This window comes from Rhamphochromis longiceps, linkage group LG12 (genome assembly GCF_057381845.1).
Source record: "Rhamphochromis longiceps isolate RC_006_pf linkage group LG12, R_longiceps_female_GT1.1, whole genome shotgun sequence".
NCBI classification, from domain to species: domain Eukaryota; kingdom Metazoa; phylum Chordata; class Actinopteri; order Cichliformes; family Cichlidae; genus Rhamphochromis; species Rhamphochromis longiceps.
In genome coordinates this window covers 16354377-16381442 of record NC_140568.1, presented here as the reverse complement: position 1 = coordinate 16381442, position 27066 = coordinate 16354377, and the positions used below count along the sequence as shown (strand labels likewise).

At 42.6% G+C, this 27066-nt stretch overlaps 1 protein-coding gene across 2 annotated transcripts in view; it reads left to right on the top strand.

The window, feature by feature from the left end:
• The window catches only part of LOC146657109 (TNF receptor-associated factor 2-like), a 38102-nt gene extending 35137 nt beyond the window's left edge, over window positions 1-2965 (top strand). For both annotated transcript variants that reach the window (XM_085424944.1, XM_085424943.1), the window contains 3 exons: window positions 614-791; window positions 906-1054; window positions 2010-2965. In XM_085424944.1, the coding sequence (XP_085281070.1) occupies window positions 614-791; window positions 906-1054; window positions 2010-2228 (546 nt within the window). In that variant the 3' untranslated portion in view covers window positions 2229-2965. The remainder of the gene's footprint in view (window positions 1-613; window positions 792-905; window positions 1055-2009) is intronic.
• Window positions 2966-27066: the final 24101 nt, after the last annotated feature.

Sequence of the window (27066 nt, the reverse complement as noted above, 5' to 3'; positions counted from 1 at the left end):
TGTTCATTTTACAAATGATTTTTGACTTTTAAAGTCCACTCTGGGCTTGCACTGCATATCGAACATTTCCTGACACTGTGTGGCCTTGGTCTTAACTTGAGGTCCTCAGCTAGGACTCAGCCACTCATTCCACAGTCTTGACTCATAACCACATCAGAATTTTTTTTATCAGGCTGCTGATTCTTTGAAACATTCTTCCCGACAAGATCAGATTGGCTTTTTATGCCTGCACTTTGATTTATTTCTGTGTTGTGATTATTTTCCTTTTTTTATTTTTTTGTTATTTTATATTTGCTTTGAAATTTTTTATTGCTGCTTTTCCCTCATACTTAATGTTGTTTTACGTTGATCTCTTCTTAAATGGTTCATTTGCCGTTTTCTTTCTATTTTGTAACAGAAAGAAAACTTTTTTTTTTTTTAGATCACTTTATCACTACCAAAATATCTTTCAGATGTGTTTTATATTATTGTGTTACAGTAAAAATTCTTATCTTTGCTAAAAAAAAGAACATTGCCCTACACACTCACGGAGTATTGGCATTGCTGGCACTTCTTCAAAGGTGTCATATATTAAGCTAAATTAAAAACGTGACATTTTTGTGTTGTGCTGCAGGTTCGTCAGCTGGAGAGAACGGTGAGCCTGAGGGACCTGTCCATCGTGGAGATGGAGGGGAAAATGAGAGAAATGTCCGCAGCCACTTATGACGGCATATTTGTCTGGAAGATCTCTGATTTCACCAAGAAGAGGCAGGATGCTGTGGCTGGCCGGGCCCCTGCTATGTTCTCTCCTGGTAACCACATTACACGATGAATTCCTGATTAAGGATTTCCACTTCCTGATGGAAGTAACATGACACTTGATTATTAGTGTTATTATTTAATGTACTGATGTTAATAATTTCCAGCCTTTTATACCAGTAAATATGGCTACAAGATGTGCTTGCGGATCTACCTGAATGGTGATGGGACGGGGCGAGGCACCCACCTGTCTTTGTTCTTTGTGGTGATGAGAGGACACAGTGATGCACTCCTCAAGTGGCCTTTTAATCAAAAGGTGAGAGCTTTATCATTCATGTTGCATGTATGAAATCCTGCATGTTTTCCATAAAACATTAGTTACAGGAAAAAGTTGAGATTTTATAGTTATACATAAATATGAAGTCAAACATTATCAGATTTTCACACAGGTCCCATAAGTACTTAAACATGAATCATGTAATTAAACTTTATTTCTTCAGGATTAAATATTCTGTATCTGTGAAGATTAGCAGAAAATGCAAAGATTAAATTAGAAACAATCCGTTGATTGTTTTTCCACATTTATCCAGAAATCTGAGGCAGAGGTCCAAAGTTACCAAACATTTTTTTTCTGCAATTTTATGTTCAAACATGGCCTCTGCACTGGTGGAAGTGATCATTGTCAGTTTTGAATGAAGCAACATCGGCTAGCAAAAAGCAAATCGGATACAAATGCAAATACAAATTAGATGCAAAGAGACAAATTTGCACCGGACGAAGGAAATGGAAGCTGTGTTCCTGATGGCACTGGCATACAAAAACAAGATATGGTTATTGTGGCCATCTTGTGCTGTATGATTAAACTAGTGTTTTTATTAAGAGCTCTAAAAATGTGTACTGTAACTTAATGTACATTGTTGGATGTCTTCCCATTGGCTGTTGTGACCAAGTATTTCCAAAAACATTAGAGCAAGTGTATTTGCATGAGTTACAGAAGGCAAAACTTTGGTTCATGTTTGCTGTAAACACACATTAAAAATCTTTAATCAGAAATTGCATTCTGAGAATTTGAACTTATTAGCGCATGTCAATGAAAGGAACAAGGTCTTTAAAACCTACATTCTTAATGTCAGTGGCTGAGGTCAAGGCAGCTTTCCAGAGAAATGATTGGGCATTAAGTGGTGGGCTTTTATGCATAAATCTACTTGAACAACGTCATTGTTTTTTCTTGTGAGAGTAATTACACTTCTGCACTCCTAACGTCTGCACAGGTCACCCTTATGCTGCTCGACCAGAACAACAGGGAGCACATAATTGATGCCTTCAGGCCTGACATTTCATCCTCATCCTTCCAGAGGCCTGTCAGCGACATGAACATCGCCAGTGGTTGTCCGCTCTTCTGTCCGCTCTCAAAGCTGGACTCTAAAAACTCCTATATACGTGATGACACCATTTTCATCAAAGCCATTGTAGACCTAACAGGCCTTTAGGTAAAAGTTGAGGGCATGAATCCAACTCTGCCTTTTGTTGCTACTAACCTGTTTAAGTCAACAGGATTTTGTATCACGAGAAATTGGGATTTGCCTTTTGACATTTATTTGGTTTTTTTGAATTTGGTATGATTTTATTGGTGGCAATATGCAAGACCAGAGCAAGTTCTTTTGGGCCACTTGCCACTGGCCAAAAACTTGTGTAGCCATTCTTATCTTACCAATTGAACTGAGTTTGTGTTTGACAAAAATTGCAAATACCTACCAAAGTGAAAATAACATCCATACTGGTATTTGGCTGATAATGTGTTATTTTCCCTCCCCCAAGAAGTCCCTCAGGCCAGTGTTTTGAAACAACTGTGCTATCCTAATGACAAAATAATAGAGAATAGCTAGCATGCTTATTATAAGTCCATCAAATGAAGTGTACGTTTTTTTAAGGAGTTTTTTTTACAAACTCCTTAAAAATCTAATATTATTGGCAACCCTTAAAAGATTTAACAACAGGAGATTCGTTTAGCTGATAATGTTTTATTTAAGTTTCCAGACATGTGTCTGACAACTTGGTGATGTGGTAAAAATAATTTTTATCTCCTTAGTACTGTTTTTGTCTCCACCAACTCTTAAAAAGGTTTTTGTGGCTTGTTAGCTAGCTAGCTAGCTAAACTAGCTACCAACTATCTTGTTAGCTTAATTTGTTTTCAGACAGTAGGTTTGGCAGTGAAAACAACTGCCTGCTGTTGTCCACTATAGTGCTCATGTTGAAGCTAATGCTAATTTGTTAGCTTATTTTAAGCATTTAGCTTAAATTTGCAACACCAAAACCTGTCCTAAATGACTGAAAATATTGAACCTTAGACCAGTGACACCGTAGCTTTGTATTTTGAACGACTTACAGACATTGCAAGGTCTAGGCTCTTTATTGAGTTTATTGCCTAGCATTTGGTAAGCTGTTTTTTTCTTTTCTTTTCTTTACAGTCAAGTTTGTCACACTGTTAAAGGAACTGTAACAGTGTGACACCCATGTAGCCTACAGAATATTGCGCAGCTGTGCACACAGTTTGTAGTGCAGTAGAATTTCAAACTGGTTTGCTTTTTTTTTTTTTTCCCCATTCTGTGCCTCCAACTCAGACTCCTGTGTTCATTGATAATCATTTGTGGTGGTGGGCATTGCTTGAATTCCATGAATTCTGAATGCAGTATTTCACTCGAACGTTCGGTCTGTGAGTGTCTGTGTTCATGTGTACACTGTTCCATTTCTATTGTTATTTGCAGGGTTAGTTAATGTTGGATCTGTGGAAGATACAGTAGCTTGCAGCAGTGTGCTGTTTGCCCATGAAACAGTAACAGAGATGGTAGTTGAGCTGATTTGCCCAAATGGAAATGCAACATATTTTATTAAAAATAAACATATATTTGCATACAGGTTCTAAAAAAGTCTATAAGTATCTTTTGATAGTAATCTCTGGCTTTTTCAAAAAAGTATTTGTTCTAGCTAATCCAGTTGATGTCGATTGCTTGGTTTGTAACGTTGTTCAGTTGGTTAGTACATGTTAGAATAGCATCCACAGCCAATGGGACGTTTTTTTTTCTAGCTGAATATTACATTGTAAAGAAATGATTAATGTTTTTCACTTCCCCTGTCAGTGGTTTTAATATTGTGACAGTTCGTCCATGTGATACTTGGGACAGTTTACTTGTTAAACTCTCAAAAGCTCCTGAGATGGGATGAGACAAATCACTGAAACTGGTGACACTGAAAGGAAATGTGCCCCCTACTAGCTAGTGGGTAACATGATTTTCTCTATGAACAGTACCTTTAACAGTACAGAAAGTACATCAAGTGTGATCACAGAAACACAAAGTCAGAACAAAACTACACTGAAACATGAATACAGTGATGCAAAGTGAGAAAATAACTACTATGATACAGACTAATAAAATAAGTACAAAGTGATTCAAAACCACAAGCTGGGGAAAATGACCATAAGTAGCTAAATCAAGAGAATGTCACCAAAGAGATTTAAAAATGATTTAAAGCAACAACTACAGAAAGATGCAAATCTATTTTGAAGAGAGTACATAACTGCAAAGATCAAACAACAAAGACTAAAGGATTACAAAGATATGCAGAGAAAATGATGCAGAATAAACAGATTCAGGGAGATGGATTACTATTCCAAAACAAGACCTACAAAGAAAAATCCTGAAGACCAATGGCTACAAAATGATATCACCTATCATCAACATAATTTCAAGAGAGATATATTTGCAGGAAGATTTAAAACGATCTAAAAGAAGGAAAATGACTACGCAGAATAACTAAAAACAGACCTAATAATTACAAAGAGAGACAAAGAGATGCAGAACAACTTCAAAGAGCCATCTCTTCAGCGAGATGCAAAGCAATTTTAAAGATAAAAAAATGTCCACAAAAAGAAAATAACTGTCCCCACAAGAAGCCCCAGAACAAACAGATATGTTGAATGAATAAAATGAGATTCAGATGACTTCAAAGACACAGAGAGATGCAAAAAAAACTACAAAGACCAGATGACTCCACAAATAATGTAAAACATAAATAGATGTAAAATAACTACAGAAGAGATTGCTTTGAAATGGTTTTCAATGTCAAAAAGATAGGACAAACTTAATCAGCAAGTACAACGACAGTGCGATATGAAAAATAATTTCAGTGATGGAAAATTCCCATAGGGGAATTTAAAATGTGTACAGAGACAAAAAAAAAACCCCACCTCAAAGAGAGACAAGAGTACACAGACATGCATAAAACAGTCACGCACTGAGATGTAATGAGTACATGGACACGCTGCTTGTAGTCATTTTGTGTTTCTTCGAGTCTCACTGTCTAGTTCTTTTGTCACAGAGGGTCTCATAGTCTTACAGGCTACTTTAAGTTACAAACCGTAGCGTTTAATTGATATTATTTAGCTTAAATGATTTAATCTTCATGCTGTGAGGTTATTAGATGCAGAAAACTTCAAGATTGCTGTATTTTCATATGGGTGTAACCTTTGTTCTCAGACACAGGCGTGTGGAGACTGGAGCTGAGGGAGATACGAAAATCTTGGGTTGGAATCCGAGTTGAGATATTAAACGAGCAAATTTTTGATGATGTTGTAATATTATCCTATTTTTGGCTTTCTTCACAGGTTTGAACTGACTTACTTTTTACAGAAAAAAGAAGTGCCTGTACCTGTAGTGTTTTTTTTTGTTTTGTTTTCACGATCCCATTAGGATGAGAATGTGCTTTTCTGTGAGTTCAAACTCACAATATGACGCTTTTGATTTGTGCGGTGTATTTATTTATTTTTTAAAATTCAGCATTTTTATTATCCTTCTTTTACGAGGCCCCTTTACTAGATGTGATAAAACTTAAGTGACTTAAGAATGTTTCTCTTTACATACATAAACTAGTGAATGTTAGATGTTATCTTTAATGGAAAACGAGGTCAGCGCATTGTAACTCGCAGCTTTTGGCATCTGCACCTAAACACATCGGCATGTTTTTAAATCTGTCAAAGGACACTGATACCTCTCTGTGCATGAGATGTGTCAGTAGGAAAAAAATACATGTATTACTGGTTCATATTGTAGACCAGCATTTTATTTTTTTATGATTTCTTGATATAGTATAAAACATGAGTGTGTGTGATCTAATTTTGATGCTGTGCTCAAGTTTGAAGTGTGTGTGAGTTAACCATATCTTAATAATACATAGATTTTATTTATTGAAGAAGTTATATGTTGAGACAGTTTAAAAGCATGCGTTAGCTGATGGTGACAAGATGCAGCTGCGGTCTGACCTCAGCAGCTTTTTTTGCTTTCTGGTTATTTCAGAAACATATTTCCTCTGTTATTCTCTTTAGAATACATTGGTATTATTGCACATTATGTAGATTACATTTTGCATGTGTAACTGCAGCATCAAATGAATTAGCTGCTACATTTGTGTGACCCTCCAGTGTGCGCTGATCGGAGCTCATAGATGCAGCCTTGCAAGCACTATGCGGACATTCATATTTAATCTTACAAAATGTGCGACCTGATGTGAGCCAGGACTTCAAATTTCTTATTAACAAAAGGGCTTCACATTTCCTTTTCATCCCCTAAATGTCACATGCAGACATACATAGACATGTCCAGTTTTGGTCCAGCTTATAGCTTGAACTGTTTAATAGAGGGGAAAAAAAGAAAGGAAAAAAAAAAAACCCTTCACAGGCTGGGGAACAAAGTCACATTTGAGCCGATTGATGTTATGCTGTATCAGCGATACTGACTTGTAGGAAATGCCACACTGCCTCACTGTTATTGCAACAGAATAAACACTATGTCGATGTGATGTGTGAACTTCAAATAACTCTTCAGAGCTGACAAACTAAACCAGGTTGGTTTAAATTATTTACATATCTGTTTCTCTCTTCGTGGATCCGAAGCCCATGTTGAGATTAAGATGACGAGCTTTCATCTGTAGCAATGACATCAAACTGCAGTCTTACTTGTTGTTCTCTCTGCTACATTCTGTGGATAGTAAGTCACGTGTTAGTAAACTCTTTGTACTACAGGAAATTTGTTCCATATTTGTATTTAATTTTGACTTATTAAAGGTTTTAAGATGCCCTCTATGCAAAGAACTGCCATGTCTCACAATTTGTTCACACTCATCAATGTCCTTGAATTCACTTCTACCACATGAGGGCGCTCAATGCAAACACATACACATACAGTATTTTGTCCTTTCAGAGGGTAGGCCAAATTCATGGATCATAGTAATGTCATGTGATGGACTGAAAACAAATGGCATTTATGCTGATAATTAATCAAACACATTAAAAATTAACAGTAACTTTTTCTTTTTTAGAAATAACATTTATAGAGGGTTTAAAGAGAGTTTTGCAAACCTATAAAATACTTTCTTTTAAAATATATACATTCAATGACTCGATATGATACTGAGTTGGCATAAAAAGGTATAGACTGTATATAAATGTGGGCCGCCTGGAATTTATACTGTATTCCACTTTCGGATGCAGTCAAACTAAAATGTTAACACATATGAATGTTTCTGAAAAGATGCATTCTGCCATCTTATGTATTTCTTACACTGATATAAGTCCAAGAGGCCATTTTTTCATACATTTGGTTCTAATCAATAAGTTACTGTTTTCAAACAGAGTTCAGTATCATTGTTAGCTGGAGTCACAAAGGGTATCTCTATTCAGGAACTGTACATACAGTAGAAACAACTGACCAGAAATAAAGTGCTTACTCCAAACTTTGTCTTACCTCAACAGTCACTTTCAAACTGGACTAGCTGATCTGAATTAACATATTTCTGTAAGTTAAACATGGTTATAGCCGACACCTAAAAACAAAGGCTCTAGATGTGCTCAGATGCGAAAAATAATTTACAGTGGGGCAAAAAAGTATTTAGTCAGCCACCGATTGTGCAAGTTCCCCCACTTAAAATGATGACAGAGGTCAGTAATTTGCACCAGAGGTACACTTCAACTGTGAGAGACAGAATGTGAAAAAAAAATCCATGAATTCACATGGTAGGATTTGTAAAGAATTTATTCATAAATTAGGGTGGAAAATAAGTATTTGGTCACCTCAAACAAGGAAAATCTCTGGCTCTCACAGACCTGTAACGTCTTCTGTAAGAAGCTTTTCTGTCCCCCACTCGTTACCTGTATGAATGGCACCTGTTTGAACTCATCATCTGTATAAAAGACACCTGTCCACAGCCTCAAACAGTCAGACTCCAAACTCCGCCATGGCCAAGACCAAAGAGCTTTCGAAGGACACCAGGAAAAGTATTGTAGACCTGCACCAGACTGGGAAGAGTGAATCTACAATAGGCAAGCAGCTTGGTGTGAAAAAATCAACTGTGGGAGCAATCATCAGAAAATGGAAGACATACAAGACCACTGATAATCTCCCTCGATCTGGGGCTCCACGCAAGATCTCATCCCGTGGGGTCAAAATGATCATGAGAACGGTGAGCAAAGATCCCAGAACCACACGGGGGGACCTGGTGAATGACCTGCAGAGAGCTGGGACCAAAGTAACAAAGGTCACCATCAGTAACACACTACAACGGCAGGGAATCAAATCCCGCAGTGCCAGACGTGTTCCGCTGCTGAAGCCAGTGCATGTCCAGGCCCGTCTGAAGTTTGCCAGAGAGCACATGGATGATACAGCAGAGGATTGGGAGAATGTCATGTGGTCAGATGAAACCAAAGTAGAACTTTTTGGTATAAACTCAACTCGTCGTGTTTGGAGGAAGAAGAATACTGAGTTGCATCCCAAGAACACCATACCTACTGTGAAGCATGGGGGTGGAAACATCATGCTATGGGGCTGTTTTTCTGCCAAGGGGACAGGACGACTGATCCGTGTTAAGGACAGAATGAATGGGGCCATGTATCGTGAGATTTTGAGCCAAAACCTCCTTCCATTAGTGAGAACTTTGAAGATGAAACGAGGCTGGGTCTTCCAACATGACAATGATCCAAAACACACCGCCCGGGCAACAAAGGAGTGGCTCCGTAAGAAGCATTTGAAAGTCCTGGAGTGGCCTAGCCAGTCTCCAGACCTCAACCACATAGAAAATCTGTGGCAGGAGTTGAAAGTCCGTGTTGCTCGGCGACAGCCCCAAAACATCACTGCTCTCGAGAAGATCTGCATGGAGGAATGGGCCAAAATACCAGCTACTGTGTGTGCAAACCTGGTAAAGACCTATAGTAAACGTTTGACCTCTGTTATTGCCAACAAAGGTTATGTTACAAAGTATTGAGTTGGTCTTGGCCATGGCGGAGTTTGGAGTCTGACTATTTGAGGCTGTGGACAGGTGTCTTTTATACAGATGATGAGTTCAAACAGGTGCCATTCATACAGGTAACGAGTGGGGGACAGAAAAGCTTCTTACAGAAGACGTTACAGGTCTGTGAGAGCCAGAGATTTTCCTTGTTTGAGGTGACCAAATACTTATTTTCCACCCTAATTTACGAATAAATTCTTTACAAATCCTACCATGTGGATTCATGGATTTTTTTTCACATTCTGTCTCTCACAGTTGAAGTGTACCTCTGGTGCAAACTACTGACCTCTGTCATCATTTTAAGTGGGGGAACTTGCACAATCGGTGGCTGACTAAATACTTTTTTGCCCCACTGTGTATACACACACATACACACACACACATACACACACACACACACACACACACACACACATATTAGGGGTGCAACGATACTCGTATCGATATTGAACCGCTCGATACAATGCTTTCGGTTCGGTACGCATATGTATCAAACAATACAAAAATTGTAATTTATTTTATCAACTTTTCTTCTGATGATTCTGTCTGTGTTGAGAGCTCAGTGGATCTGCGTTCGCTTACTCCGCCTAGGCTGCACTGTCGAGCGCAGATCCACTGAGTGCAGCACAAGCTAGCAAGACAGAAGCTAAGCTCATTGCAACATGGCAAATTGAACGACCCCCACCCTCATTCAGATCTGGCGTTTGGAACTACTTTGGTCTTCATGTGAAGTATGACCCTGAAGGTAAGTGCGTCATGGACAAATGTAAAACAGTATGTCGGATGTGCCACGCAATGCTCTTTGTGTCAAAGTAGCTGAAGACAAAACAGAAAAACATGAAGATGATTTTCCTGGCCTGGGATTTTATAAAAATATTCTGCAGTACCTCCTCCTTGAATCGCTACCTTATCATGGTGGAGGGGTTCGTGTGTCCCAGGGATCCCAGGGGCTATGTTGTCTGGGGGCTTTTGCCCCCTGGTAGGGTCTCCCATGGCAAATTGGTCCTGGGTGAGGGACCAGACAAAGAGCGATTCAGAAGACCCTTATGAAAAGGATATCGAGGGAACAGTTTACCCTGCCCGGGATAGGGTTACCGGGGCCCCGCCCTGGAGCCAGGCCCGGGGGAGGGTGCCCGAGGGCGAGCGTCTGGTGGCCGGGCCTTAGTCCATGGGGCCCGGCCGGGCACAGCCTGAAGAGGAGACGTGGGCCCATCCTCCCCCAGGCCCACCACCTGCAGGAGGCGCCATAGGGGTCGGGTGCATTGTGTGTCGGGTGGCGGCCAGGAGCGGAGGCCCTGCCGGACTGACCCCCGGCTGCCAAGACTGGCAATAGGGACATGGAATGTCACCTCTCTGGTGGGGAAGGAGCCTGAGTTAGTGTGTGAGGTTGAGAGGTACCGGCTAGATATAGTCAGGCTCACCTCTATGCATGGCTTGGGCTCTGGAACCAGTCTCCTGGAGAGGGACTGGACTCTGTCTCAGTCTGGAGTTGCCCCTGGTGAGAGGCGGCGGGCTGGGGTGGGTATTCTAATATCCCCTCGGCTTGCTGCCGGTATGTTGGGGTTTTTCCCGGTGGATGAGAGGGTTTGTTCCCTGCGCCTTAGGGTCGGGGAATGGGTCCTGACTGCCATCTGCGCTTATGCGCCGAGTGGCAGTTCAGAGTACCCAGCCTTCTTAGAGTCCCTGGGGGGGGGGGGGGAGTGCTGGAAGGTGCTCCACTTGGAGACTCTGTTGTCCTGCTGGGAGACTTCAATGCTCACGTGGGTAACGACAGCCCTGGAGGGGCGTGATTGGGAGGAACGGCCTCCCTGATCTGAACCCGAGCGGTGCTTTGTTATTGGACTTCTGTGCTAATCACAGTTTGGTCATAACGAACACCCTGTTCGAACATAAGAGTGTCCATAAGTGCACGTGGCACCAGGACGCTCTAGGCCGTAGGTCGATGATCGATTTTGTAATCGTATCACCAGACCTGCGACCATATGTTCTGGACACTCGGGTAAAGAGAGGGGCTGAGCTGTCAACTGATCACCACCTGGTGGTGAGTTGGATCAGGTGGCGGGGGAGGACGCTGGACAGACCTGGTGCACCTAAATGCGTAGTGAGGGTGTGCTGGGAACGTCTAGCAGAGGCCCCAGTCCGCGAGATCTTCAACGCACACCTACGGCAGAGCTTCAACAGCATTCCGCGGGAGACTGGGGACATTGAGTCCGAATGGACCATGTTCAGCGTCTCCATTGCCGAAGCTGCTGCATTGAGCTGCGGCCGCAAGGTGGTTGGTGTCTGCCGTGGTGGTAATCCCCGAACCAAATGGTGGACACCAGAGGTGAAGGGAGCCACCAGGCTGAAGAAGGAGTCCTATCGGGCTTGGTTAGCCTGTGGGACTCCGGAGGCAGCCGACAGGTATCGACAGGCCAAGCAGAATGTGGCTCGGGCAGTGGCTGAAGCAAAAACTCGGGTGTGGGAGGAGTTCGGAGAGGCCATGGAAAAAGACTTTCGGACTGCCTCGAAGAGATTCTGGTCTCAGGAGGGGAAAGCGGTGCTCTACCTGCACTGTGTATAGTGCTGTGTATAGTGCTGGCGGAGCGCTGTTGATGTCGACTGAGAAAATTGTCAGGCGGTGGAAGGAATACTTCGAGGACCTCCTTAATCCCACTGACACGTCTTCCGAGGAGGAAGCAGAGTCTGGGGATGAGGGGAATGACCCGCCAATTTCCGGGGGCGAGGTCACTGAGGCAGTTAAACAACTCCTTGGTGGCAGAGCCCCTGGTGTTGATGAGGTCCGCCCCGAGTTCCTGAAGGCTCTGGACGTTGTAGGGCTGTCCTAGTTGATGTGCCTCTGCAATGTTGTGTGGAGATCAGGGGCAGTACCTGTGGACTGGCAGACCGGGGTGGTGGTCCCCATCTTTAAGAAGGGGGACCGGAGGGTGTGTTCCAACTACAGGGGGATCACACTCCTCAGCCTCCCTGGGAAAGTCTATGCCAGGGTGCTGGAAAGTAGAGTTCGTCCGCTAGTCGAACCTCGGATACAGGAGGAACAATGCGGTTTTCGTCCTGGTCGCGGAACACTGGACCAGCTCTTTATCCTCTCGAGGATACTCGAGGGTGCATGGGAGTTTGCCCAACCAGTCTACATGTGTTTTGCGGACTTGGAGAAGGCATTCGACCGTGTCCCTCGGGGTGTTCTGTGGGAGGTGTTGCGGGAGTATGGGGTGTCTGGCCCATTGCTACGGGCCATTCGATCCCTATAGAACTGTTGCAAGAGCTTGGTTCGCATTGCCGGCAATAAGTCGGACTCGTTCCCGGTGGGTGATGGGCTCCGCCAGGGCTGCCCTTTGTCTCCGGTTCTGTTCATAATTTTTATGGACAGGATTTCTAGGCGCAGCCAAGTGGCGGAGGGCTTTCGCTTTGGTGGCCTCAGAATCTCATCTCTGATTTTTGCGGATGATGTGGTTCTGTTGGCTTCATCGGGTGAGGGCCTCCAACTCGCACTGGAATGGTTCGCAGCCGAGTGTGAAGCAGCGGGAATGAGGATCAGCACCTCCAAATCTGAGGCCATGGTTCTCAGCCGGAAAAGGGTGGAGTGCCCACTCCGGGTCGGGGATGAGTTCCTGCCCCAAGTGGAGGAGTTCAAGTATCTCGGGGTCTTGTTCGCGAGTGATTGGAGAAGGGAGCCGGAGATCGACAGACGGATTGGGGCTGCAGCTGCAGTAATGCAGACGCTGCACCGGTCCGTCGTGGTGAAGAGGGAGCTGAGTGTAAAAGCGAAGCTCTCAATTTACCGGTCGATCTACGTCCCTACCCTCACCTATGGCCACGAGCTGTGGGTAGTGACCGAAAGAACGAGATCGCGGATACAAGCGGCAGAAATGAGCTTCCTCCGAAGGGTGGCTGGCCTCTCCCTTAGAGATAGGGTGAGAAGTTCGGCCATCCGGGAGGGGCTCAGAGTAGAGCAGCTGCTGCTCCACATCGAAAGGAGCCAGTTGAGGTGGTTTGGGCATCTGACAAGGATGCCACTTGGGCGCCTCCTGGGTGAGGTGTTCCAGGCATGTCCCACCGGGAGGAGGCCCCGGGGCAGACCCAGGACATGCTGGAGAGATTATATCTCTCAGCTGTCCTGGGAACGCCTTGGTATTCCCCCGGATAAGCTGGAGGAGGTGGCTGGGGAGAGGGAGGTCTGGGCCTCTTTGCTTAGGCTGCTGCCCCCGCGACCCGGCCTCGGATAAAGCGGATGAAGATGGATGGATGGATTCTGCAGTACATCAAAAACAAAAGAAAACCATTAATCAACATATAAACATTACCTCTGACGTTACAGCGGTTTTATTAGAGACACAGCTAAGCGTTTTGCATTTTGCATAATTTTAGAAAGTTTAAATTTGTTCAGTATTGAACGGCAGAAATTAGGTTTTCTTTTCAGAAGTATGTAAAACGAAAAAAAACAGCGACCGAGAGCGCTGTAAACAACGGTAGACTGGTGCGTAACAAGCAAGCGAATAATGCAGAAAACAGATTTTTAGACGGGAAACTGTTCTTGAAGTATACACAGAGAGAGAGAGCTGTGCATGAAGTGTGATATTATCATGGTGGAAGCAAAACAGTAAAAGTCAGAGTGAATTCATGACGATGTTTATGTGAAGCGCAGTTTGGCTCTTCTTTTGCTGCTGGTTCAGTCAATATTGTTTGGAGAGAGATAAAACTAACAGCTTTAGAATCAGCGCAAAAATGGCGTAAACACAAAGCGCGGACTCGTCGACAGATCAGAATCAGCGAGCTGTCGGCTTTCAGCCCCAACCAGGGCTGGACTGGGACAAAACATCAGCCCGGGCATTTTGACTAGAGACCGGCCCACCAGGTATTATAGGAAAAACCATAAAGCCTTTGAATGAAAACAAATGTCACACTGTCTTGTTGGTACATATGTATCAATCTAATAAACTTAAACCTACACTATCCTCCCTATTCTGGTATTCTAAACAGTACTTAGCCAAAACCCAAAGACTGCTTGGTTGAGTTAACGTCCTGAACTATCTACAACATATGGTGGAAACCTGAAATTAAGACAGAGAAGACTAGAGGTGAGACATGACCATTACTGAATATTAAAAATAATAAATGACATATTTAGTGATATTTTCATAAACTATTTATTTACCACATCAACAAACAGCATGGCAGGGTAAAATATTTTTTCTAACATTGCAACCTTTTAAAAGTGAAAGGAGACAGAAAGACAGGTGAGAAAGAATAAAACTTAACTGACTTTTTGATGGCATTTTACACAAAGTACTAGTACAGTATCTAGAAAATGTGGGAAAATACTGGCATCATGTACAGTACTTTCTTCTGAAGAAATTATGTTGGGACCCTGAAAAAAACTTACTATGTACAATAACGGATTTCTATAAATTTGACATCAGATGAAAACTTTGGTTGTAAGATTCGGATAATTATTTGTTAAAAGCTAGAAATTTTAAATGAGAATAAGAAAGAAAAGTATTTCTTTGTGCCCCCCTTTCCCTGTTAATGCTCTACCTGGCCCCATGGCATAACTTTGCTAGACCCGCCCCTGCACAGTTACCAGCTGTCAGCTACATAGAAAAGGATCCTGGTGTAAGTTGTCTCTCAGAAACAGTTCATAGCTTTCCTTCAACCCATTCATGTCACCTAAAAGGTAAACCTGTTTCTCCACCACCTGTTCAGCTCTGATGATTCAGTAAGGACATCTCCTGGTTTCATCTTCATGTTTCCCTCTCACCAGATAACCAAACCGATAACATGACCAGCAGCTTCTACGGCTGTGGCTCCAACAAACATCAGCTGATACTAGAAAGTAATATTAAATAAATTCTAACAACAGCTTATCAAGTTTAAAGGCGCTTCTGCTGTTTAACGCGACCTCCGCTAGTTTCCTCTTTCTGGCGCAAAGCGGGAGATAAACAAGCAAGAGAGACGGGACTTGTGGCAGAAACGCTGATGAGCTGATCATTGATCAGTTTCATGATTGAAGTAGCAGCAGGACAGGGAGGGGGGAGAATGAGAGAAGAAGAGGCAGCTGACAGCGTAAAGACACAGAATAACTCCAGCTTTTTGTCTTTTTTTTATTGTAGCTGAAGTATGGGACAAATCCAGTTTATTTTCAGCTCAATACGAAACGCATAATATTAACTTTGAATACCAGAGGATTCCGTTTTTTACTGGACGGTAGGCAACTCTACTAACTAACCATATGAATAAAATAAAGTTCACCAGTAACATCATAGCACCCACCCAACTATATACAAACTCCGTCATGCTAGCTACTACACAGTACGAGTTATTGTAACTGACTGTAAAAAGTTAGCACAACGAAAATAAACTACACCTAAACTTGGTTTATATCTGACCCAGATAGACTGAAGGTTATAACTTCTTACCTGAAGCTCATTTCACCTGACAGTCGGACTGGCAGCCGCCTTGGGTCTCTTCACCTCCGCCTCCCCTTTCCCCCATTCACCTGCTGGCCTCCACCACTTGCTAATTTTACTGAATCTGTGAAAGCTCCACCATAGGGCTGCTCGATTATGGCAAAAATGATAATCACGATTATTTTCACTGAAATTGAGATCACAATTATTTGACGATATTTATTTAACCCTATAAGACCTACCATAGAACCAAGTCGGCCAGAGCTTATATTATTTTTTTTACATGTTGTAGTGCCATTTGTGGGAGCATTTCAAGTTGCTATACATCAATACAACTGTTATAGCCCATATTTTAATAATATGTATGTATTAAGTCCATAGTAACTACATTAATTGCAAAAAAGTGCAATAAACTAGAAAAAAATTGAAAATCGTTTTTGTTTTTTTTACATATATTTCTACTTGGAGAAATTTAAGAGGTTTGTCCCTCAAAACTTTAAATACAAAAAAGTTGCAAAAAATAGTTTGCAACAACAGGAAATTTATTTTGAGTGTCTTCTATAGATTTATTTTAGAGATACACCAATTTTTATATACTGCAGGAAAAAAAACAAAAAAAAACAATCCTATGATGCAAATTTGCAAAGAAAACAGCATGTGCATCAAAATAAACTATTTCCAGCAGTGCAATTCGAGTTCTAAGCATCCCAGAAACTATTCAGAAAAGTCAAACATTACTTATAAGAACACCAGTATAGGCTTTTAAGGCCTACAAGTAAAAACCTACATTTTCCGCGAAAATGACGTCACTTCCGGTTTCGGGCAGGAAATGCGATAGTTCGCGTTGACGTCTTTTTCAATGTGGGAAGTGTTACGAACAGCTGATCGCATCAGCAAAGCGTGTTTCTGGAGTATTATGTTTTTGTTCCTGCAAGCGCTTTTTATGTAATTTTTGCAAAGCTATATGTGGAAGGAAACTGTGACGTAGGACAAGCTGATGGCATAAGATGTAAGTACAACTCCTCTGGTTTTTCATATGGAAAAAAATTTATTGCGCTAGCTTAGCGGCTTAGCGGGATTTAAAAATAGTTACACAAAACGGAGCATGCTGCTCTGACCGGCTTTAAAGGGTTAACAATAACAATGTATTGAATAATGACTTTAAAAAATAATATAAAATAGTGTGCAAATACTGATAACAGTGCAAATGTTTGCAATATAAGAAATAAATGAAAAATGTAAACATCTATGTTTAGTGAACTTTGCAGTGTTGCTCTGTGGTGCAGCTACTACATCATAGCAAAGTTTACACACTGTGTCTACTTGATCCACGTCTGACTCCGCGAACCTATAATGTTTCCACACCACTGAAGTTTTTTTTACCTCTTTTCAACCAACGGCAGTCACTCTTCTCTCCAAATAACGTCTGCTTAGCTTTCCGAGCTTCCCTCGGGTCCTCTTAATTGTTGTGACGGTGTTCGAAATGCAGAGCGGTGCGCTCGATTTGCCACACGGAGCAGCGCGAGAGTAAAGCATGAGGGAGGGGCTAATAATCGGCTCAGTCATTTTTAATGATCGTTGAAAACCCAGATCGTAATCGTGATTAAAATTCGATTAATTGAGCAGCCCTACTCCACCATAGCCACTACCAAACAATTGAGTTATTTTTACACGTCTGCCAGCATCTGTCCAATCCGCCACCTTTCACTGTTTACACATCTTATCTTAATGACCTTGTAGTACCATATCACCCCATTAGAGCAGTTCGCTCTCGCACTGCAGGGTTACTTGTTGTTCCTAGAATATTTAAAAGTAGAATGGGAGGGAGAGCCTTCAGTTTTCAGGCCTCTCTTCTGTGGAACCAGCTTCCAGTTTGGATTCGGGAGACAGACACAATCTCTACTTTTAAGATTAGGCTTAAAACTTTCCTTTTTGCTAAAGCATATAGTTAGGGCTGGATCAGGTGACCCTGAATCCTCCCTTAGTTATGCTGCAATAGACGTAAAACAAAAAATTACCATCGGACCACCGGGCAAATGCCCGGTATGCCCGATGGCCAGTCCAGCTATGGCCCCGACCTTGTCCGTGCAGTCAAGTGAGAAAGTCACATCTCACTGATTCTGATCCGCGGATCCACGCTGTGTGTTTACGTCTTTGTGCAGAATCCGTGTTCCTGCTCTCATTTACTGTCTTAGCTGTTTGGTGGTTGTTGAAATGTTGAGGTTTCACCAGAGATTCTGGCATTTCGGGCAAAATAAATTTATATTAAAAAATCGATTCAGGATTTTAATGAATCGATTTCACGTTATCCAAGCCAGAATCGATTTTAATCGATAAATCTGTCATGACCCTGTGCCTTCTCGGCTGACTCTGTATGGCTACAAGTGCTTTTGTTGTGCTGCGTCTCTCTCTCTCCCCTCCCATGCACTGCGCTCTACCGGGGCGGAGTCATGACGGCTCCAGCCCCTGGCTCGGACACCTGCAAACAATCGTTTCATCTCATTCACTTCTTAAGGCGGCTGCTGAGAGTGCTTCTTCGCTGGATTATTGTGTAACACTCGTCAGTGTCATTGCAAAGCTGAGCTTTTTCCCGAGTTTCTTTCGTGCCGCAACTTACCTGTTCTTCCTTCCTGTGCCAGATTTCTCGCCAGCCTGAGGACCGCCGTTTGGTGAGCTAAAAGCCGGAGTCCGAGCTACCTGAGCTTCAGTGAAGGATTGTGTACATAGCCCGTCCCCTTCCTGTGCCTGTGTTCCCCGGAGACCCTCTTCCTGTGCCCCCTCACCTGTATATATCCGCACCTGGTGTCTGTGTGTAAATAAATTGTGAACTTAAGTGACGGTCTGCCTCCGAGTCTCTCCTGAGCCTGACAAAATCCATTATAAAAACCCACCCCTACTTGTTAGTAACATTTCTTTTAATATATGGTAAATAGTGTGCCTTAAAGTGAAAAATATGTACGTTTCCTTTGCCAATTAGTACCTGGCTGACAGTGGCATAAGGTTTGTTAATGTTTCCTTTAACGCATAAGTGTCAAACTCTGGCCCGCGGGCCAAATTTGGCCATACCGAATTACTATTAGAGCTGGCCTACTGGTATTATACAGCTAATATATATATATTGTTTAGTATTAAGCTTTGCTTGTTCCATATTCAGTTTTTCAGCAAAACGTGTTTGAGTCCATAAGAAAAGATTAGTTCTTATATCTGGAGGAATAAATATATTTCAATAAATATTAACGTTAGCCCGCGACTTTGTTCCAGTTTTGAATTTTGGCCCACTGTGTATTTGAGTTTGACACCCCTGCTTTAACGGAATAAGTTACGTGCAATCAAAATGTAGTTTAATAGAGTTTGTATTGTTAACCTTGACCTTGACCTTTATGGGTAGTTGTAAGTTAGTGAGGTGATATAATGAATTGAATGATGTAAATTTGATGTATATGCTATATGTGAGCAGGAGAAATTTGTTTCCTTTGATGTTATGTACGGTGGCCCCTAGAGACAAACCACGTACAAACTCCAAAACACTTGCAAACTCCAAAACACTTGCAAACTCCAAAACACTTGCAAACTCCAAAACACTTGCAAAATCCAAAACACTTGCAAACTCCAAAACACTTGCAAACTCCAAAACACATGCAAACCCCAAAACACATGCAAATTCCAAAGCACAACGGAAGTGCTCCAGGACGCTAGGGGCAGTGTTGAGCTCGATTTGCAAAATAAACGGCAAGTTTGTCTGTATGGGATGGTCTAGTCTCCGTCGCGCTTCCCAGGTTGCCTAGCAACCATGATACTAACCGCTGGAAACGTGTCATACAACTTGGTTTGACAGAAATGAAGGAGAACATATTTTGTTCATTTGTTTGTTTGTTTCTACAAGAGCTTTGTGCGATTTGATAAGTATCTGAGGCTGAGACCACAGGACAGTAAAACATGATTTTTGGGCTTCATTTCTGTACTGAACCGTCATTTAAGATTAGTTAGTAAATAACAATTAGCTCATGTTGTTCATGAGACTAAAGTCATATCACTTTAGTCGATATAGAGGAACTGACCTGAAAAATAGGATCATGGCCAAGCTTGAAACCTGGATCCCCCGTAGTCGGTTACCAAGATTACGTGAAGTACCCTCAGAAGGTCTGCTAGATGATGTTAATGCAGCACTACGGACGATACCTACAACCACGATTACCGACACTAACAAGCTGATCTACAATACGGCAGCAGTGATCAGTGAGATGCTTGGCTACAAGTTGAACAGCCACAAGGGGCAGTACCCTCCATGGAGAAGGAGGCTAGAGGGCAAGATCAAAGTAGCACGGAGGGAGGTTAGCCAACTAACGGAGTTGCAGAAAGGTGCGACAAAGAAGGTGCATAAGAAATACAGCAAGCTGTCCATACCTGAGGCCTTGGAAACTGCCAAGCAAAGACTCATAGCCTTGGCCAGCCGCTTGAGGAGATACACCAGAGAGATAGAAGGCAGGAGAATAAACCAGCTGTTCTCCACAGAACCAGCAAAGGTGTACTCTCAGTGGCAAGGGAACAATAAGAGAACAGCACCACCAAGGCTGGAGACGGAGCAATACTGGAAGAGCATATGGGAGAAGGACGCAACCCATAACGGCAATGCTCAGTGGCTAGTGGATCTGAGGGCAGACCACAGCGACCTCCCTGAACAGGGTCCAGTAACCATCACAGTGGCAGATATCCAAGAAAGGGTCTCCAGTATGAAGAGTTGGACAGCATCAGGGCCCGACATGGTTCACGCCTACTGGCTAAAGAAGCTGACTGCACTCCACGAGCGTCTGGCAGCACAAATGAACCAGCTGCTAGTTAACGAGAGACACCCGGAATGGCTAACCGAAGGTCGGACGGTCCTGATCCCCAAGGACCCCAAGAAGGGACCGGTCCCCTCCAACTACCGACCAATAACCTGCCTCAGTACTACATGGAAGCTCCTGTCAGGCATCATATCGGCTAAGATGAACAGGCACATGGGTCAATACATGAGCGGGACACAGAAAGGGATTGGCAAGAATACCAGAGGCGCAAAACACCAGCTACTGGTAGACAGAACAGTCAGCCGAGACTGCAAGACCAGACTGACCAACCTGTGCACTGCCTGGATTGATTACAAGAAGGCCTATGACTCAATGCCCCACAGCTGGATACTGGAATGCCTAGAATTGTACAAGATCAATGGGACCCTAAGAGCCTTCATCAGGAACTCAATGGGGATGTGGCGTACAACACTAGAGGCCAACTCCAAGCCCATAGCACAAGTCACCAAGGGATCTACCAAGGAGATGCTCTGTCCCCACTGCTGTTCTGCATAGGCCTGAACCCCCTCAGTGAGATCATTAACAAGACTGGCTACGGATACCGACTACGGAACGAAGCAGTTGTCAGCCACCTCCTGTACATGGATGACATCAAGCTGTATGCCAAGAGTGAACGAGACATCGATTCACTGATCCACACTACCAGGCTATACAGCAATGACATTGGAATGTCATTCGGACTGGAGAAGTGTAGTCGGATGGTAACAAAGAGAGGGAAGGTAGTCAGAACTGAGGGGATTGAACTACCAGAAGGCAACATTGCAGACATAGAGGACAGTTACAAGTACCTGGGGATCCCGCAGGCGAATGGGAACCATGAAGAGGCCGCTAGAAAAGCTGCAACCACCAAGTACCTGCAGAGGGTCAGGCAAGTCCTGAGGAGTCAGCTGAATGGTAAGAACAAGATCCGGGCCATCAACACGTACGCCCTGCCCGTGATCAGGTACCCTGCTGGGATAATAGGCTGGCCAAAGGAGGAGATAGAAGCCACTTACATAAAGACAAGAAAGCTCCTTACCATGCATGGAGGGTTTCACCCCAAGTCCAGCACTCTGAGGCTGTACGCTAAGCGTATATATATATATATATATAAATAAAATTGAATGGAAATCTTCATTCATATCCCTCATAGATAAAAGAAACATATGTTCAGCTGACAAACTGCATTACTTGAGAAGATATGTGGGAGGTCCTGCACAAAAGACACTTGATGGTATCTTTTACAGGGAGGATGGTGAAGCGTATGAGGATGCATGGGATCGCCTTAATAGCAGGTACGGTCAACCATTCGTCTTGCAGAGAGCAAGAGAGAAAAACTAGCTAGCTGGCCAAAGATCCACTCAAAGGATGCAAGACAACTCAGAGCATTCGCCGACTTCCTACATGCATGTCAACAAGCCATGCCTCATATTAAAGGCTGGACATTCTGAATGACTGTGAAGAGAACCAAAAGCTGGTCCAAAAGTTACCTGAGTGGGCAGCTTCAAGGTGGAACCGCAAGGTGACCCAGTTTATGAAGGACAGACAGGAATTTCCAGCCTTTCAGGACTTTGTCAACTTCATGTCATTAGAAGCAGAGATTGCCTGTAACCCAGTAACTTCCATCCATGCATTACGTTTATCAGACTTACCTGCAGAGAAACATCATCTGAAAGAAAGGAAAAATAAATCTACTGTTCTCCATACACAGACACTTACAGAGAATGAGAAGAATGTACCATCCAAGACAAGCTTAAAGACCCCCTTGTATGTTCTGTCATGATAACAAACACCGCCTACATAGTTGTCCAGAGTTTAAAGGAACGCCTCTGGAAGAGAAAAGAAAGTATGTAAGGGAAAACAAACTCTGCTATGGTTGTCTGAAACCAGGCCATAATGTTAAATACTGCCACCACAGACACTTATGTGATATCTGTAAGGGACGACACCCAACTTGCCTTCATGACGACAGATATTCCAACATGAATCCTGTGTTAGCCCCTAATCAGAATACAGACGAAGCAGTTACGACATTGTCTCTCAATACAGAGACTGAGCACACATCTACGACTACATCCATGATTTTGCCAGTCTGGGTTTCCTCTTCCAACAACCCAGGAATAGAAAGGGTTGTCTATGGTCTATGTCTATGTCTGGCTTAACACCCAGAGTGACACTGTGTTTATTGATGAAGATGTTAGTCGTAGCTTGACAACCAAGACCTATCCTGTAAGGCTAAAGCTAACCACCATGATCGGAAAGGACACAGTAACACACAGTGAAAGAGTCTCAGGTCTCAGAGTGCGTGGCTATACCTCCACAAATCACATTGATCTCCCTCCTGCCTATACCAAAGAGTGCATACCAGTGAATCGAAGGCACATTCCTACCAGTGAAACGGCGAGGCATTGGAATCATCTCAAAGCAATAGCAGATGATATTCCGCCACATTTAGACTGTGAAGTTGGTCTTCTAATAGGCTATAACTGCTCACAGGTACTAGCACCAAGACAGGTCATCCTAGGAAGAGATAATGAACTCCAGGAAGCCCTGATAAGTATGCCCAATAATAAGGCTCCAGGTCCAGACGGCTTTCCTGCAGAATTCTACAAAGAATTCGGGTCGATTCTAGCACCAGTTTTCTACAGAACGTTGTTGGAAATCAAAGAAAAGGGCAGACTTCCATCAAATATGAATTCTGCAAACATTAATCTCCTGCTAAAACCAGGCAATGACCCAGTATATCCCTCAAGCTATCGTCCAATATCCCTTATTAATGTAGACGATGGGGCGACCGTGGCTCAGGGGGTTGGGAAGCGTATCTGTAACCGGAAGGTCGCCGGTTCGATCCCCGGGCTCTCTGTCCTGGTCGTTGTGTCCTTGGGCAAGACACTTTACCCTACTGCCTACTGGTGTTGGCCAGAGGGGCCGATGGCGCGATATGGCAGCCTCGCTTCTGTCAGTCTGCCCCAGGGCAACTGTGGCTACAACCGTACCTTGCCTCCACCAGTGTATGAATGTGAGAGTGAATGAATAGTGGCATTGTAAAGCGCTTTGGGTGCCTTGAAAAGCGCTATATAAATCCAATCCATTATTATTATTATTATTAGACCTTAAAATAATCTGCAAAGCTCTCTCAAAGAGACTGGAGAAAATAACCCCCCTCTTAATTCATCCTGGCCAAACTGGTTTCATAAAAGGTAGGCACTCATCAACAAATACACGTAGATTACTTAATTTGATAGACTACTCATACAGTAAAAACCTAGAAACTACAATATTCTCCTTAGACGCAGAAAAAGCATTTGACAGAGTTAACTGGAAATTTCTATTTGCAACTTTACACAAATTTGGTTTTGGATCTTCTTTCATAAACTGGTTAAAAATATTATATAACTCCCCAACAGCTTGTGTCAGAACAAATGACCAGACATCCTCCAGCTTCTGTCTCTTGAGGGGCACCAGGCAGGGATGCCCACTCTCCCCTTCACTGTTTGCAATTTTTATTGAACCACTAGCAGCAGCAATTAGACAGAATTCAGTAATTAAGGGCATAAAATGCAAGAACGTGAAACATAAAATCAGCCTTTATGCGGATGATGTTTTATTCTTTCTCCAAAATTCACAAACCAATATCTCTGGGGTGATTGAATTGATAAACTCTTTTGCAAGAATATCAGATTACTCAATTAACTGGTCAAAATCTACAGTCCTACCGATTAATTGCTCCCTCCATAATTCCTCTTCTACACCACTGCAATCGGGAAATATAAAATATTTAGGTATTAATGTTTCTCCCAAGCTTGCAGATCTAACTAAATTAAACCATATCTGTTGTGATATTTTGATACCATGGTAGCATTTACAGGATATTGTTTTATTGTGATATTATACAGGAAAACTGTTACTCAATAAGGCCCATTTACTAGTTGTTTTTCTCTTTCTCTCTGACCCAAGAATTGATGTGTAAGAATCACAGGCTGGTACCCCAAGGTCGAAAATACCACAGAGACGAGACCACTTCCTTACTCCCATCCTCCCTTCCTTATCTTTTAGAAAAGAGCTTGTTAAAAAGCCAGGTGGTTTGTTTCAGAATTCACTAATGAAAGAACTCTGTATTCTATGTCTAGGAGTGTATTTTGCTGGGATGATCATAAATTGTAACTGAAGAGATAAACTACACAAAGGATACTTCTTTGCTCACAAGGCAGGAAGACGTTTCCTTATTTGGTCTGTACCGGTTTGAACTGAGAACCTGCTGACACACGAACCTTTTTCCTCTATATAAGCTGTTGTGTACTTAATAAACCTTTGAGTTGATTATGGGAAAGCAACCTGAAGCAGTCTGTGTTTCCTTGTTCTCCCAAGCTACTCCCGGCGCTGTAACTAACCCGCTGAACGGCATACCTGAGTGTTACTTTGAATAATTAGGAGTCTTATAAGGAAAGGACAAAACTCTGCTTATCGCTCACGCCACGGAGGAAACCCGGGATGGAAATTTCCTTCAATTTTGGTGTCAGAAGTGGGATACTGACGAAGGTAAATATGCGTCTTTTATATTTATATAAGACCGTATTATACCTCTCTCAGTGATCAACCTATAAAAGAAACGGGATATGCTGACGAAGTTTCACTTAGTGATCCAGAGAGATACACTGACGACTTCCTTAGTCCCCGAATAAAGTAAATTAAAAGCAGAAAGACACAGGAAGTTGCCTGTTGTATTGCGAGAAGCTGCTCGTTAAGTGAGAAGTTGCTCACCCAAACAAAAATTGCTAGCAATAAATTTAAAGTAACCTCAGCTGTGCCGCAGCAAAATACTAACATAAATCCTTCAAAGCGTGTAAACCCCTCTGGAAATCACTGAACATGGGTCAGAATAATTCAAAGACCACAGACAGGTCCGAGAAAAAATCGAAATCAACTGTAAAACCAAAAAAAAAAAAAATATATAAAGTTTCAAATAACGGCTCAGTACGCCTCCCACTTCCGGTCACGTGCAACTCACGTCCGCGAATCGGTGAAGACTTCCATGATTACGTAACCAGAACATGCGGAAGTACTTACGTGACTGACTTTGTTTACAACTTAAGAACTGTAAGTACAATGCATTCTAATCTCTTTTCGGAGCCCTATCCCGAACGATTATCGCCAGAAACCAGGTCAGTAGAAATGTTGAATACCATTTGCGATAAGAAAAGTAGTCTGCTTAAAAAGTCCTGTAGAAAATATATGATAGAATGCCGCGACGTGATACATCAAATGTTACCACTATGGAAAAAGGGACCGGAACCAGGTGTAGATGCTTTAACATCAAATAAAACTAGTGCAGGCTCTAGCAAAGAACATAAACCTACCGCAGGAAAAGCTAGTCTTGCATGTTCAGCCGTTCAGCCTACAGCCCCACACCCTTACGATGAGACCGAATTAATAGTCGCTGTAGCAGCTGCACGTAAACAATGTCAGCATTCTGATCCAACCAGCTCAAAAGAAAGCGATGAAAAATCTGAATCACATGCAACGGATCTTAGACACCTAATTGAACAAGATCAGGAAAAACAATATATACGCCGCAAGGAAGAATTAGCAGAACATAAAAAAAAAGAGAAAAACTTTTGAAAGAAGAATGTGAGGAACTTATGAAAAACAATTTAGACGACTATGAAGAAAAACTTTTGCATCAGGCAGTGTCCACGATAGACACCCACATGAAACGCCACGATATCGTAGCTAGAGGTTTAGAGGTAGCTAAAGAAATACCTGTTACCCGAACTTTAATAAAGACTTATCTAAAAGGAAAAAAGGAAAAACAAAGCCGGAATGACAAAGGTCCTCACGCCAACACTCGCGGTAGTAAACAAACAGAACCAAAATCTAGTGACGTCAATGACACTTACCCCTTTATGATAATAGGAGATCAGTGTTGTATTCAGCCCCCTAAAATCTCAGAATTAGTGGCAACTATTAAAGAGCTTCCCGATCCTCTTAAAAATCCTACAGCCTTTGTCTCTGCACTACAGAGAAGTACCAGATATCACCATTTGGGTGGTCCGGATTACAGGTACATATTGTGTCAATGCATTCCTGGAGTAACCGAGTCACAACTCATAAGAGAGATAGGTGAATTAGATCCAAAGCATGATAAAGCATCCACAACTGCAGAGTTTTTGTGGGTAAATAATGACAAAATCACCGATTTCTTTAAAAATCTAAAGAAATTCCTGCTAACAATGTCCAGAGACAAAATTGACTTAAATGCAGTCAGGGATTTAATGGCAAAAATGAATCTGTGTATTTCATTTAACACAAAGGGTGAAATGTTTGCTGACACTGATAACAGCTTATGTTTTCTCTGCCCTATGCACCACATCATGGAGAAGGAACAAGCCTCTGTGTCAGCTGGACGCCTCAGCAGAGAATGAACTCAACATCCTTTTTCTGGTATTCCACGTCACACACTGTGCCAAAAAAAACGTGTACAAATACAACAAGCCAGTATATGTCAAGCAATGTCCCATTTCTGCCGAAAAAGCCTCAGCTCTAGATGTCATCATAGGAGATTTATTGACTACAGGAGTAACAAAGCCCACACTCCTGTCAATTCTGTGCCAAAGCCTAACAAACCTGGCGTATGGCGTTTCACACAAAATTTAAGGCAAATTAATGCAGTCATTATGCCTCTGCCACCTCTCAGACGTCCCCAGCATATTGACATCTATTCCATCCACAGCCACACATTTTACTGTGGTGGATTTATGCTCTGC